At 44.6% G+C, this 13461-nt stretch overlaps 1 protein-coding gene across 1 annotated transcript in view; it reads left to right on the top strand.

Moving 5' to 3' along the window:
• The first annotated feature begins 4774 nt into the window (after positions 1–4774).
• The window catches only part of tesk1b (testis associated actin remodelling kinase 1b), a 35234-nt gene continuing 26547 nt past the window's right edge, over positions 4775–13461 (top strand). Inside the window, exons 1-2 of the mRNA XM_085398418.1 lie at positions 4775–5351; positions 6205–6774. Of these exons, the coding sequence (XP_085254544.1) occupies positions 6586–6774 (189 nt within the window). The 5' untranslated portion in view covers positions 4775–5351; positions 6205–6585. The remainder of the gene's footprint in view (positions 5352–6204; positions 6775–13461) is intronic.

The raw sequence follows: 13461 nt of genomic DNA, 5'->3' as shown, positions 1-13461 counted from the left end.
ATGATATGGGGTCAGTGAACAACACAAGGAAGCCTTTGGGCGCTTTTCCATCTTCTTTCCTGTGTCTGCCGACATGAGATATCCACCAAATGCACTCTAGCTGCGGCTCATTACTGTGTCTCTCACAGTTTACACACAATGGAAACAACTCAAGCAGCGTCACCTATTACAGCATCCAACCGACAGACGCCAGCTGATAATGTTAAAGCCTCTGCTTCCGGATAAATCAGACAAAGCATCGCCCAGACGTTTAATTTTTCTAATGAGATCACAGACGTCAAATCCAGTCATCCTTCACCGGACAGTAATTTACTTTTCAGTTTGTTTTGAAAGGAGCACTTTGCTCTCATCCACTTTCCAGCACCTCCACTCAGCCCTGGAGACCAATGCAAGCTGATCTGGCTGTCCCTCGGGGTGCCAGAGCAGAGTGTCTGCAACTGTTGTGCCTCTAATGGACAATTTTCATTATTAAAATGACAAGTATTTAAAAGGTTCCCCCACATTCCTCTGCGCAGGGTCGGAAAATCTTCTGGAGATAAAGAGTCACCAATATTAGGGAAAAAAGAAAGATACAAAAATTATTTTCAATTGCATTAAAAATGCAGTGTGTGAAAATGGACAAGTCAAAGTGGTTGACACAGGAAAAAAACACAAACAAAAAAAGAAAAAGGACATTCCACCTCCCCCCCCCACACACACACACACACTGCAATTCAATTCCAGCAGCAGATTAGAATCAAGCACAACAACATTTCCACATTTCTGCATCAACAAGTTCATAAATGCACACTCCACTGATAATGCAATGCACAGTTTACGCTTCATTCAGGGCTTTTACAAAGGTACAGATGCACATCCTGCACATATAAAACATATTCACCCAACAGAGAATCTATATCACCTTTAAAACATTCTGTAAATAAAAGAATCAGTGAAGACGTGGTGGTTGCACAGGATTTGAAACTGAAACTTTCAAAGTAACCTTTTCCTGACTGTGTTGTGTGTTCAGCATCGGTTACCACAGTGATTTAGCCAGGTAGAAAGAGAGTCACTTCTGTGACACAGAAAACTGTCTTTAAGTTCAACCTAACCTGCTAACCCATTAATTTTGCTTCCTAGTACACCCCTCTGGTTAAATAGGCTCAGCCCTACACTGAAAACAAATCCATAGACAATACAGAACGAGGTACTATTTTAAAGTGAATTCACAATAAGTAACCTGCCTTTGTTTATTAAGCCATGGTGTTTTTCTACAGGTCCTTCATTTATAAGGAATTAATATAGAGAAAAACGCAACTGATGTTAATTTTTGGAGTAGATAGTAAATAGAAGAGTGTATTATTTACTGTATATTTTTACATGCATGTGCCATGCGGTGTTTCTTAATGCAGCTCCCCTCACCAGCTGCAGCATCTCTGTTCTCTTATCTAGCTTCACGTTTTCTTCCACAGTAGGAGGAGGGATGGGGGGAGCTGAAGTGGAATGGGCCCAGGGGGAAGGTCCCATTGTGGCAGCCCCTACCTTACCCCCTAACCCCCTCTCACCTCACTGGTCCTCCTTTGGGGACCAGCATGCAAGCACATGAAACAGCTGGTGTGCTCCAAAAAGCAATTATAAAGTCCCGGGCCCCCTGCCTGGCTGACCGGGGCAGGGGATAGTGTGGTCATTAGCACCCCCGGACGAGTTTTAACGAGAGGCCACCACAAGGACGGTTGGAGGGGAGACCCAGCAGGTTCACATCACTTATATCAGGTGGAAATTGGAATTTCAGATGAAGGAGAGGTGTGTGTTTGATCTTTTATTTACACGTTTTTTGAGGGGTAAAACAGGTAGTCCATACAGTTTTTTTTTCTTCAGTTAAAGCATAAATGGCTAAAATAAACAAATAAATAAATGAATATCAAGCCAAGTTTCTCTATGCTGTGGGGATGTTATTCAGTTGGTGAAGCTAATGAAAAGCCTGTGTATCTGAATTAGTCCTTGTTCCTGTTGTGCTCTCTGTGGATTGATTTGTCCCCTGAAGGGAACTGGAAGCTCAGGTGTTGACTGTGCTATTGATTCGCCTCCTACCAAGTGTTGTTAAAACTCTTCAGTGGGGGAGCAGAATGAAAAACCACATGAACCAGCCTCATTAAAATACATGTTTTGGCCCCTTCAGGTGACTGCAGGAAAAATTGAGTGAGAATGATTTTTCAGCCTAACGCTACATGTAACATTTATATAACGATCTAGTAAGATCTAGTGGCTCAGATAACTGTGGTCTGTAGACTGTGCCTCAGACATTTACATACTGATTTGGTTCTTTGATCGAGGTTATTGACAGCAGTCGCCTATCCATTCATCAGGAAGGACACAGTCCACAGATCACTGATTATTTAAATGTCATGCTAGCTCAAAGATGATTAACAGGCTCCAGAGGTCTGGTAAACTTAGAGCAGATCTGCAGACCTTATCAATCCATTTCATCAGGCACACAGAGTATAGCCACTGTGATATCACTCACAGGTTAGTGAAGTCCTGTAGTAAAGCTGTAAGCTTAGCATTTTTGCAGTTAGCCTCCTGGTGTGTTGAAATCAAATATGATGGAAAGACTGGTTCTGCTTTTTAGTGCTTTATGCATTTATATACTTACTCCTCAATGCCCAAGTGCGTTTTTATCTAGCATTCACATACAGCAGATATCTATAGGCTGTAATGTTCATGCGGTTTACATGAACAAGTAAAGCATCTCTGGCACTACCTGCTGTGGTCATTCCTTGTGAATAAGGAAGTAGATGAAAGTAGCTTTTTATGGACTGTGCTTCTTTAAATAAGACTTGAAACTAATGACTGAGACATAAATCCATCATTAAAGTGTTTACTGATGTCACAGAGCAATAGAGCAGGGGGGTCTTCTTCTCATAGAGCCCTCCAGCCAGATGTGTTGCCCCCTGCTGGCCATTACAATAAACAGAAACCTCTGCGTTTACTTCACAATTTAGACCTGGAGGATACATCACTGTTTGCTCTGCACCAAATTGCAGTGCAGTCTGCACCATAGCTGCTGAAACATTTCACCAAAAAACAAAAATGTGAACCTCAGTGGCCCTAAAAGTCGCCATCTTCTTCTCCTTATTCTTCTTCCTCTTTGGGCTGCTATCTGTAGGTTCACCACAGAACCTACAGATAGCAGATTAGGGTGTGTCTCTGTCACACCAACCCTCTGCATGTCATCCTTCTCTATATCCATTAAGCTCCTCTGTAGTCTTCCTCAAAGCATGCCTTCTTCTTCTTCTTTGTGTCGGGTGCCGTGCCTGAAGCAGCCCTTCTCATTCTGGGCTTGTCAAAACATGCAAATGGAAAGTTAGACATTTTAATCCCAGAAAAAAAAACATCTGATTGCATAGAAAGTGATAGTTTTATTTTGGTGGAGAACTGCTCAGCAGCGTGATTTGATTGTTGTTTGCTCTTCTCACATGAAATTTATCTGAAGTCCGTGTCAGGACAACAAAAACTAATCAGAGGTTAAAATGGGACACATCAGTCGCTCACGTCACTGGGGAAGGCTCAAGTCTAGTACAACTCAGGGAGGTCAGCGGGGGTCAGAATAATCCCCCATCTCTCTCTCTCACACACACACATGCATGAATGCTTACACATAATCCCCACAGCATGCTCAGTGAAGCCCAGCCTGGACTCACAGCAAATCAACAGTTGTTGTGATGAATAAGTGATCAGCAGGACTGAATAATAAATGACATGTTTTATTATAATGTGACTTCAGTGTTTTATTTTTTATTTCCCCTGCTTTCAGGATAGAGCTCATAAGGAAGAGAGCCACTAGCCTCCAGCTGTATGTGATAACGATGTGTCGCCACCCGAAGTATGTGGCTGTGAGGTGTGAGATGGCTCCACGCCGTATGATGGGCTTTTTTTTAATGCCTCTCTGGCATCCAGAACCTTCAGGTGCCCCCAGGCAGGATTCACAGTTGCCTGTAATCAAAATAATTTCATGACCGAATCTCATCTTAAAACAGGGACATTTATTTATTCAGCTATTTGTTTTACTTTACATCACCGGGGTTGATTTGGTTTGTACTCAGTTTGACTAAAGTTGTTTGTTTTATTGTATTTAATATTCTGTGCTGATATGAATTAACCTACTCTGTAGGTGAAAAACATGTTTGCAGCTGCATAAACGCACAGAACATTCAATGAGCCATTAAAGGGCTTTTTTTCTATGCACGTGAGCCTCATTATGACGCTACCCTGAGTATTTAAACCAGTGTAAAAAAGTTTTAGGACACATTAAACCATAAATGTCTTAACATAAGAGAAAAAACTGTAATTTCAACACCACGTCTCAAGATTTCTATGTAAAGATGTGTAAAATTATAGAAAATGACAGAGAAAATCCTCCTAGCTCATTATGCACCCTGTCTTGTATTTATAAGACATACATGTTTTGTTGATTCACAGAATTTTTTATTTATGTTTATCTGTTACTTAATTCCTTTTTGGTTCAGCGTGAATAGCTATGTGGGAGCAATCAGCAGAAAAGGCTTAAAACTGATGAAAATACAGTTAAATGTCCAAAAATAAAAGCCAATCACATTTTCCAGCCTTTTAGTGGACCTGATTGGAGTCTTTGCTGGGCCAACTGTAGCCCCAGAACCTAATGTTTGACACCCCTGCATTATATATATATATATATATATATATATATATATATATATATATATATATATATATATATTATAAGGCTGACACGTGTGCAGTAATGGGAGGCAGTGGATGGTTATCGGGGCCCAGCAGCCATGTTTCTCTGCCGCAGGGGTCTCCTGGGTAATTACAAACAGCCCCAGTCAGTGAAAAGCATCCAGACTTTGGATGAGGCAGCTCGTGTTTATTGCCACTGAATTGTCTTGCTGATCTGTTAGAAAGGAATCATAATAAAGATCGTGTCTAATATACAGCTCAGGGTTTCCGCACAAACGGACTCCTCATCTTCTCCAGACACTAAGCGCATGCACGCAGCAGCACGACCTGGGGCACTTCAGGCGCCCCCACAGGTGCATTTTTGCGGTGATCACGTGTGTGCCCGCCCCGCTCAGCAGCCTCCAATAAAGCACGGCAAAAGTCACCGCTCCTCTCCCTTCTAGCAGCCAACACCGCAACGAGGGAGGCACAGATCGGCAGCGGTGACGTGAAACGAAACAAGCACCGAGTCCGTACCCGCGGCTCCAGGAGGCTTAATTGGTAAACTAAAGCTCTCGGTAACCGGACGCCGCTGGTGGTGCTGGCTCGGAGCTCGGCAGAGGACACCGGGCCGTCCGGCGCATGTCGAGGTTGTGTTTTTCAGAGAAGGCCAGGTAAGTCAGACCCTCCTCCTGCTTTGCGGTGAAGCACGTCTCCGCTCTGTTTCAGTGCAGCTTCTTTTTATGCGTCAGCGTATTTCTGTTTGAACCATGAGTCTGATGACCATGTGTGCGTGCGTGCGTGCGCTCGTGTCAAACTCAGCTCACCTTTAGCATCCATAATTTAGAATCCGCAGTGAGCAATGCTCCGGGTTTTTGCGGAGCATCAGCACCGGAGGCACACACGCGCTGTCTGAGGATTGCTGAGAAACGACCCCCCCCACCCTTTCGGCGTGACCGTGGGACCATTAGAGCTGTAAATGCCGGCTGAATCAGCTGTAAAAAGCGACTGTGTGTGTGCAAAGTGCAAGCAGCGGCAGCCAGGGCTGATATGTCTGCGTTCTGCGATGTTATCAGAGAGCAGGACATGGTAGACTACCCCAGGAATGAGAAAAAGAAAAGATATTTAGACTCCATCGTGGAAATCCATTCTACAGACTTCACGAGTGCACATCATATTTCAATGGGTAATGTAAGAGTCGCAGTTAAACCCAGCCACGCTTTTCCAAAATCGTCTTGTTTTATTTTTGTGACATATACGATGATTCGTCACAGCTGTAATTAAAGTATTGTCCCCCTCAGCACAAGCAGCAGGAGTTTTATTTACAGACTGATCGCATCAGACGCGCACACTTTATGATTTATTGAATTAACGCCCCTGTGCACGCTCCGCTCTCCCTCTTTAGTTTCAATAGGCTGGAGCTCGAGTGAGGCAGGTCTGCGCGCACTGGAAGCCTGGGATTCAATTGGTGGAAGTAGAAAGTGGAGCCCCGTCCTCCTTTCTTTTTCTTTTTTTCCTTTGCTGCAGGAGGAGCAGACTTGGAGGAAATTGAGAGAGACGCCGCTCAGCAGCAGCAGCAGCCTGCGCAGTTTAGAGAGAGAGCACGGCATGAGGGACTTCACCCCCAAACTGCGCACCGACTCTGCAGGATGCACCCCTGCAGCTGTGTAGCTGCTTGAGGACGCACTGAGACGAGCTCGTTCCGGACGTGTGCAAGAATCTGAGGGACTGGGCTTGACTGGTTTCAGACCGCAGCTGCAACATTTGGTTTATCGTTCCTGCTCTCCTGAGAACCGTGCGCTGTGGCCTTCTAGCGGACATGGGAAATGTAAACAGTAGTCGGGCTGGATTTTAAACTACGCACACGTCCCAAGTCCGCCTCCTCCTCCCGGGCCGTCCGAGACGGAGATGGAGACGGAAAGGATCGTGCATGAGCAGGAGGGAGAGGCTGAGCCGCCCATGCACCACGTCCATGGAACCAACCGGATTAGACCGTCCTCATACCGGGCCCTGCGCAGCGCCGTGTCTACCCTGGCCCGCCTGGATGACTTTAGCCGCGAGAAGATCGGCGCAGGGTTCTTCTCTGAGGTGTTCAAGGTGAGAAAACGGGGGGACGGGACAAGTTTTCACTTAACTTCCACGAGCTGATTTTGAGTCTCGTTTGTGACAAGCTCGAAGTTTAACGTGCACATCCTGCTCTGAGTGGAGCCTCTAAACTTTCAGTATTTTAAGACTGCAAATAGATGTACTTCCTGACGCCCCAGAATGAGTTGTTGACTTCCTGTCAAGTTTCTTGATGGTGCTGAATAACTGCTGAGGAAGCTGATGATGCATTTTTCTTTTTCTTTTTTTTTGATGGATGGCATCATGGTGTCCACACCTGTTTGCAGTGACCCATTAGTTGGTGAAAGATGGACGCAGTGTTTTGTTTTTGCCTCCCAACCCCGTGTGTAAGGGGATATGGTCAGTGCAGGTAGATCATGTACACCTGTAAGGTGACCCTACTCCTGACTCTGCTTGCACCAGTGGCCTTCATCCCCTTTTGTCACGCTGCCTTTTCAGTTGCGTCGAGCCTAATTCTGAGGTACGCCTCATTAATGATGGCTCTGAGTTGCCAGGGTGTGATGGCGTGAAAGAGATCACTCCAGGAGGAGCTGGCTGCGAAGAACCTTAATGCAGCGTAGCAGGTATAGCTTTAATCTCTCGAGTCTGTTTCATCACGGTTGTCTAGCTGCACCAGGAGCTCCCAGCAAGGTGTTTTAGCAGGTGTTTGTCTTTGTCTGAGGAGATTTTGTCAGCATAATGGTGTCACAACTGTCCACAGCTCAGTTATGAAATGTTACAGGTGTGTAGTTGAATTGGCAGGTGGGTGTGGCGCGACCTAAGACTTTATTAGGCTTGATTCAAAGATTATGAGGATTAGGGGGTTTAATCTAGAGCATACTGGGGCTTTATGGGAGCACTTGTTGTCACTGTTGATAAAGCTGATGTTTTTTTTGCTGCAGATTAATGAGCTAATGGTTGCAGCTCTGTATTTATTCGCTGAGCAGCAGTGCAGGTGACTGCAGCAGCATTTGGTATAAATGAACAGTTCAAGCTTCTTTTTTTTTTTTTTTTTTTTTTTTTTTTTTGCCTGTCCCGTTTGGCTCTTTTGCCATCAGAATTGTTGTCTAAAGGCAAAGAAAGATGCCCAACAGATTTACTTTACCAAATTGACCATCCCAGCCTTGCCGTAATGGTCCATTTGATTCACCTTTTATTGTTTATTTTATTTTCACTTACTGAATACGGGACAGACTTGACTGGGGGAAAGAAGGGGAGAAAGAAAGAGGGAAAGAGAAACAGCTGAGAAGAGGGACGGGGGAGAAGGGCAAAAAACAAAAACCAACAGAACGGGCAGAGAAAAAAAATATGCATATATCAATCACCTGGATCACCTGCTGAGAAAGAAAAAAGAAAGCAAGCAGAAGAGAACAAGAGTAATAGAATAAACAACATCACAATGATATATGGGAATATGACAGTAAATACTAAATGTTAAACATTATTGTGCAGCACATAAGATCAACAGAACACAGTGTGCTTTGAGGTAGGAGCCAAAAAGGGTGTAGTTTGTGGGTGTGATCACCCGTGTGTACACCTGTGAGCATGGACGCGCTTGTTTTTTGTTTTTTTAAAAGGTTCCTTCATGTAATAATCTGCTAGAGGGTGTGGGGGGGCCACAGCCCCGTCCTCCAGGGCGTGAAGCAGGTGTGGAGGAGATCAAAACTCCAGACATCCAGAGGCCCCCAGAACACAAGAGACCAAGGAAGACCAACAGAGGGGCAGCCGCGCCACTGTCCCAGAAAGAGCTGAGGAGAGTCCCAGATGAGGGCTCACTCAGCAGCCGTGGAGCAGAAGCCAGGGGGAGTTGCAGTGACGCGCCCGTGAGCTCCGCCGGCAGCCAGCTGCGCCTGAGTGACCGAGCCCCAGGCCGAGAGGCCGGGGGCACCCCACCTCTGAAGTGGCCCGAGCGAGCTCCAGGCCCCGATAAGCGGCCGCCAAGGAGTGAGCCGGTGTGTACCTGGACGCCCATCCCCAGACACAAAGAACCACCAACGCACCGATGTCTGAGGGGGTCCGCCACTGGCAGGGGAAGTGGTGGTAGGGGGAGATAGGCCTCCAAACCTTGGAGGGCCTGAGATGTCCCCAGAAAGGTGGCGCCTGACACCCAACCTGACATATAGACACAGACATACAGGCACACACAGATACAAACATCCATTCCCACCCTCATGCTCTCATGTGCACTTACTCCACACTCAACCAACGTGGAGACAGACATAAAGAGACGTTGTACACACGATCACACTCCCCAAGCGTACTCTACAAACCGGGTCTAGGTGCCCTCGCCCCTGGAGGGGGGAACTGCACCCAGACCCAGGTGGTGTTTCCCTTTTCCCTGCGGTGGGGGGAGGCAGACCGCCCCGACTCCGCAGCAGCAGGAAGGCTCCACACTCCAGACCGCAGTAGGACGGCCAACTCCTCCTCCTAGCCCCCCTGCTCCAGCAGGTCGCAGAGAACGGGGGTGAGAGAAGACTCCAAACCTCCCTCCACCCGCTCATTGTAGTGTTGATGCATGTGTGTTCTAAGGTGCATTTAAAACCCAGGAGGGCATGGAGCTACCTGCCAGAGAGCAGCAGGTAAGCGCATGGTCCCTCCTGCTAGCTCTCAATGTCTACGTGTATTTAAAATTGAGAGGTGGGCAACGATGCCAGGGGTGGGGTGTCTTTTTTTTTTTTTTTTTTTTTTTTTTTTTTTTAAGAATCTAATAGGATCAAAGTTGGAACAATAATTTAAGTATGTTTCGTTGTTTAATGAAGGCAAAACGGCCTCATTTCTAATCATTAAGTTGACTACCTGCTCTCTTAAGCGTTCTGATGAAAGGTGTTTGCCGTTTAGTCTGTTTCTTCTTTCATACAGACTTGGAATTAACCGAAGTACTGCTAAAACCTAAACCCCCAAAATTCTCAGGCAGCGCAGTTGTCAAGTTAAACGATCCAGCTGTAGTATTTTATAATGGTGTTTTTTCACACCCTACATCACACTCGCATGTGATTCGACAGGCTTTTGCAATAAATCTGCGTCTTTAAATTGAATTTACTGTGCAAAAAATAATCGTTAGACACTATTCACTCTATAGGTGACGAAGGCATTCCTCTGGGGTTATAGCTTCTGTATATTTTTTTAATAAACTGTTCAAGTTTTATTTAATTTGGTTTTATGTTGGTAGAAGGAAATGAACTCCGGGTTAGTGCGTTGGACTTTGTTTAACCTTTTAAGTGGTCGTACAAATGTCAGTGTCAGTGAGGTTGCTGGTGGAAATAATTTGGGTGCAGCTCTTATCGTGTGCTCTGCTCGTATACGATCGCCACACTTCTAGCAGCAATGCTTCATAGGCTGTATGTACCAGCCTGGACTAAAGCTTTAGAGTATTCATAGTTGCATTTAAGTTGCAGGTGTGGATTTCCTCCATATCACTCCTGTCACAAGTGTCTGTGTGTGGCTGGTCAGGCTTTCTGTGTGTATGTATAGAAATAGAAACACTTGTATGTTAACCTGCCCTACAGTAAATCACTGCCTGGCTGAAGAATTTCTTAATTATCAGTTGATGTGTTTGACTTCAAAAATCTAAAATATTAGAAAGGGACAATGTGATTTAATTTGGTAAATAGTTTATCAAAGGATTGCGAGCTCTGCTGTTCAATACTGACGTCAGTGCCTATAAAATAAACACTCCTTAAAGGTAAATCTGTCTACAGTAATGACTAGTTCTTGTTAAGACATTATTTTGAGCTCCTTCATTTTGACTTGCCAAACACCCAGATGAGGTAATGTGTCTGATCTTTGGATCTGTGGTAACTCACAGGTTAACAGCTGGCTGTAAACAGCTCCAGTTGTTTTCAGTGTGATGATCTTGTCTTTAAAAGCATTAGTGGGACTGTAGAGGATGAATTTGGTCCTCCTGCAGATTGTTGCACAACTAAACTCGTGATATGAAATCACATGGAGTGGGTGCATAAGATGCTGAGTACAGTAATTATTTCCATCATCGATCATACTGTTGAACAGGCGTTTGTCAGAAATGGTGGCACATGCTTATTGTGGCAAATCATGAAAATGAAAGGGGTAAAAAACACAAAATGATCAGTTTCATGTAAGGCAAAGAAAAGCAGCAAAGGTTTTCATGTCAAAACGGGACATTATTTCAAATATTTCTAAAAAGTTGGTCTCTACTTCTAACATTTTAAAGGTTAAAAAATTAATTGGCTGGGCTGTGGAGTCTAATGCCGTTTTCACACAGGCTTTGGAGGCCTGGACTTATCTACACGCGTAACCCAGTTGGCGTGCACGAGCGATCACAAATGACTCAGGCATCAGGTGCCCTTTATCACGTCCGTTCCTTGGTACAAAGTTTAAGGAAAAGTGATGACTGTGCAGCATCTACGCCGTCTCCTGTGCGCTCTGCTCGGGCCAGCGGATTTCCAGAAGGGGGAAGTCCTGATGATCATTTGTGCATTCATTTGTGAAATAAGAATGTTGTTTTCACAAGAAGTTGACTCATTATACAAAACACGATTAAGTAAAAATATCTAATTCTTGCTTTTGAGTGCTTCAGTTTAAAAGAAGTCCGGCTCAGGTCGACCTTCACTAAACGAGGCTTTTTGTGTTCGGACTTCACTCTTTGTGCTGTTCTCGTTCTCAAGGAAAATGTTCTTGAGGCCACTCGGCTTCTTGAAGCCACTCCCTCAGCTTTGCCCTTTGAATGGCCAATGAGCATGCAAATGTCACTGTGCTCACTGCAGGCTTGTTAAGTTGCCAATTGAGTCTGGATGAGTGCTCTTTGATAGTGCTATATAAATGCAAAATTGTTACCACAGCTATCAGTCATATTTATAAAGTGTGCTGACCGAATAGTCGCTCCTGTGTCCGGGTTTAGCCCGGAGGAAGAAGGCCCAACTGTTCTGCAGAAAAATCCCCCTACCTGATGTTTTGTTTATGAAACTTTACTAAACTGAAAGTGTGTATGGGCCACGCTTTGAAATGGATGCTCCTGCACTTACTCACAAAGGCCTCCTGGCCTCCTGCCATGTGTGTGTTGCTGTTGTGCTTCAGATCAATGGTGACTCGCAGCAGCACAAACGGGCAGCCATTCACATCTCCAGAGTGAAATTGTGCAATCTGGGAGGGGTCGGGGGGGAATAGAGGGCAGGGCGATTTAAAAAAAAAAAAAGAAAAAGAAGAAGAAGAAAAAAAGGAGTGCACGTGTTAAGACAAATCCTCCAGGTGCTGTAATTTGTCTTTTTAATATTGTTCAAAGCAAAGTTCTGGACGTGTCTGTCTGTAAGTGCCAGCTTTTGCACTTGTGCAATACTCCTAATTCATCAGCCTGATAACCCAGAGGCTCGAAAGCAATAAAGCGCCCATTCACAATTAAACTGCATCATAAGCCAAAGGTTCAGTTAACTGTAGGATGTGGTTATTTATTCTGTCCCTTTCTCAGGGCTGCAGGGAGTTGAGCAAACAAATTGGATCAATTTCTAATTGGATTATTGTTTTACTTCATATTACTGCGTCACGCTCCGGCTGTTTCTCTCCTGATAATAGATGGCATGTTTGTGAACGCAGAGAACGTTAGACGTCCAAGAACAAGCACACGTAGAAGATTTGGTTCTCATTTGGACTTTCTCCATCATTTACATGAGACATGGAAATCTCAGCGTCCACAGAAAATCCCACTCTGCAAAGGCAACTTTGGTGTATCATTTGATGTTTTGTCTGTTCAGACAGGACATGAAATTGGTGTGTGTGTGTGTGTGTGTGTGTGTGTGTGTGTGTGTGTGTGTGTGTGTCCAGTCCATCACAAACCTCAAGTGCTTGAGGAGTCTGAGGCTGGTGATATTACGTCACATTCGTGGCACAACCGAATTCACAGATCACTGACTGTATATGAAAGTTTCCATGTGGGTTCCACACATCGAATTCAGCTCACTGTGGCTCTGGAAGTTGTTGCACACAGGAAGTGACGAGGAACCGGATCCCGGGCTGAAGACGTCACGTGACTGCAGTCACACCTGAGCTGCAGCACACCTCGCTCTTAATGTGTGAGGGCTCTATCACGTCTTGTTCTTTCAGTTATAAATGTAAAACATGAACTGATAGTTGGCTGGGTAAAGGTAACATTTGCCACCTAGATATGGGAATTAAGCTGGTTCCAGATCCTTCAATTCATTGGACTTGTATACCTCAAAGCTTATCAGAGTATCTATTATCAGTGCTGGTATGTGTGTGGGGTTTTTGTGTTTGTTTGTTTTTTTGTGCATAGCTAAACTGTGATGTCAGTCTCATGCCATTGCACACCTCCACATGCAGTTTTATTCTCTGCCGCTCTGCTCTGTTAATCAGTTGGTAGTTGATGCTGAAAACTTTTCTTTCCCACACAGAAATTCGATCACATAAAGTAGCTGGTGAATAATCGAACCTTTAAGTAGAATAGGCAGATGTGCTGCTGTCAAAGTTTTATCTGTACTCATCCATAGTTCTTCCTCCAGGTATAGCTAAAATGATTTAATCTCATTATTTTTGACCTGTCTATAAATACATGACTGCCTAATTTGTAAATTATATAAAGCAAAATTTAAGCTGCTAACAACTGCTGTGCATTTGCAAGCCTCTTTGCAACCCACCTCCCTTCTGGCTTCTCCTTTTCATGCTGTTTCTGATTTAATCAGTGTCCTGTTACTG

The sequence above is a fragment of the Rhamphochromis longiceps genome, linkage group LG3 (assembly GCF_057381845.1).
Source record: "Rhamphochromis longiceps isolate RC_006_pf linkage group LG3, R_longiceps_female_GT1.1, whole genome shotgun sequence".
Classification (NCBI taxonomy): Eukaryota; Metazoa; Chordata; class Actinopteri; order Cichliformes; family Cichlidae; genus Rhamphochromis; species Rhamphochromis longiceps.
This window is presented reverse-complemented; position numbering and strand designations above follow the sequence as displayed.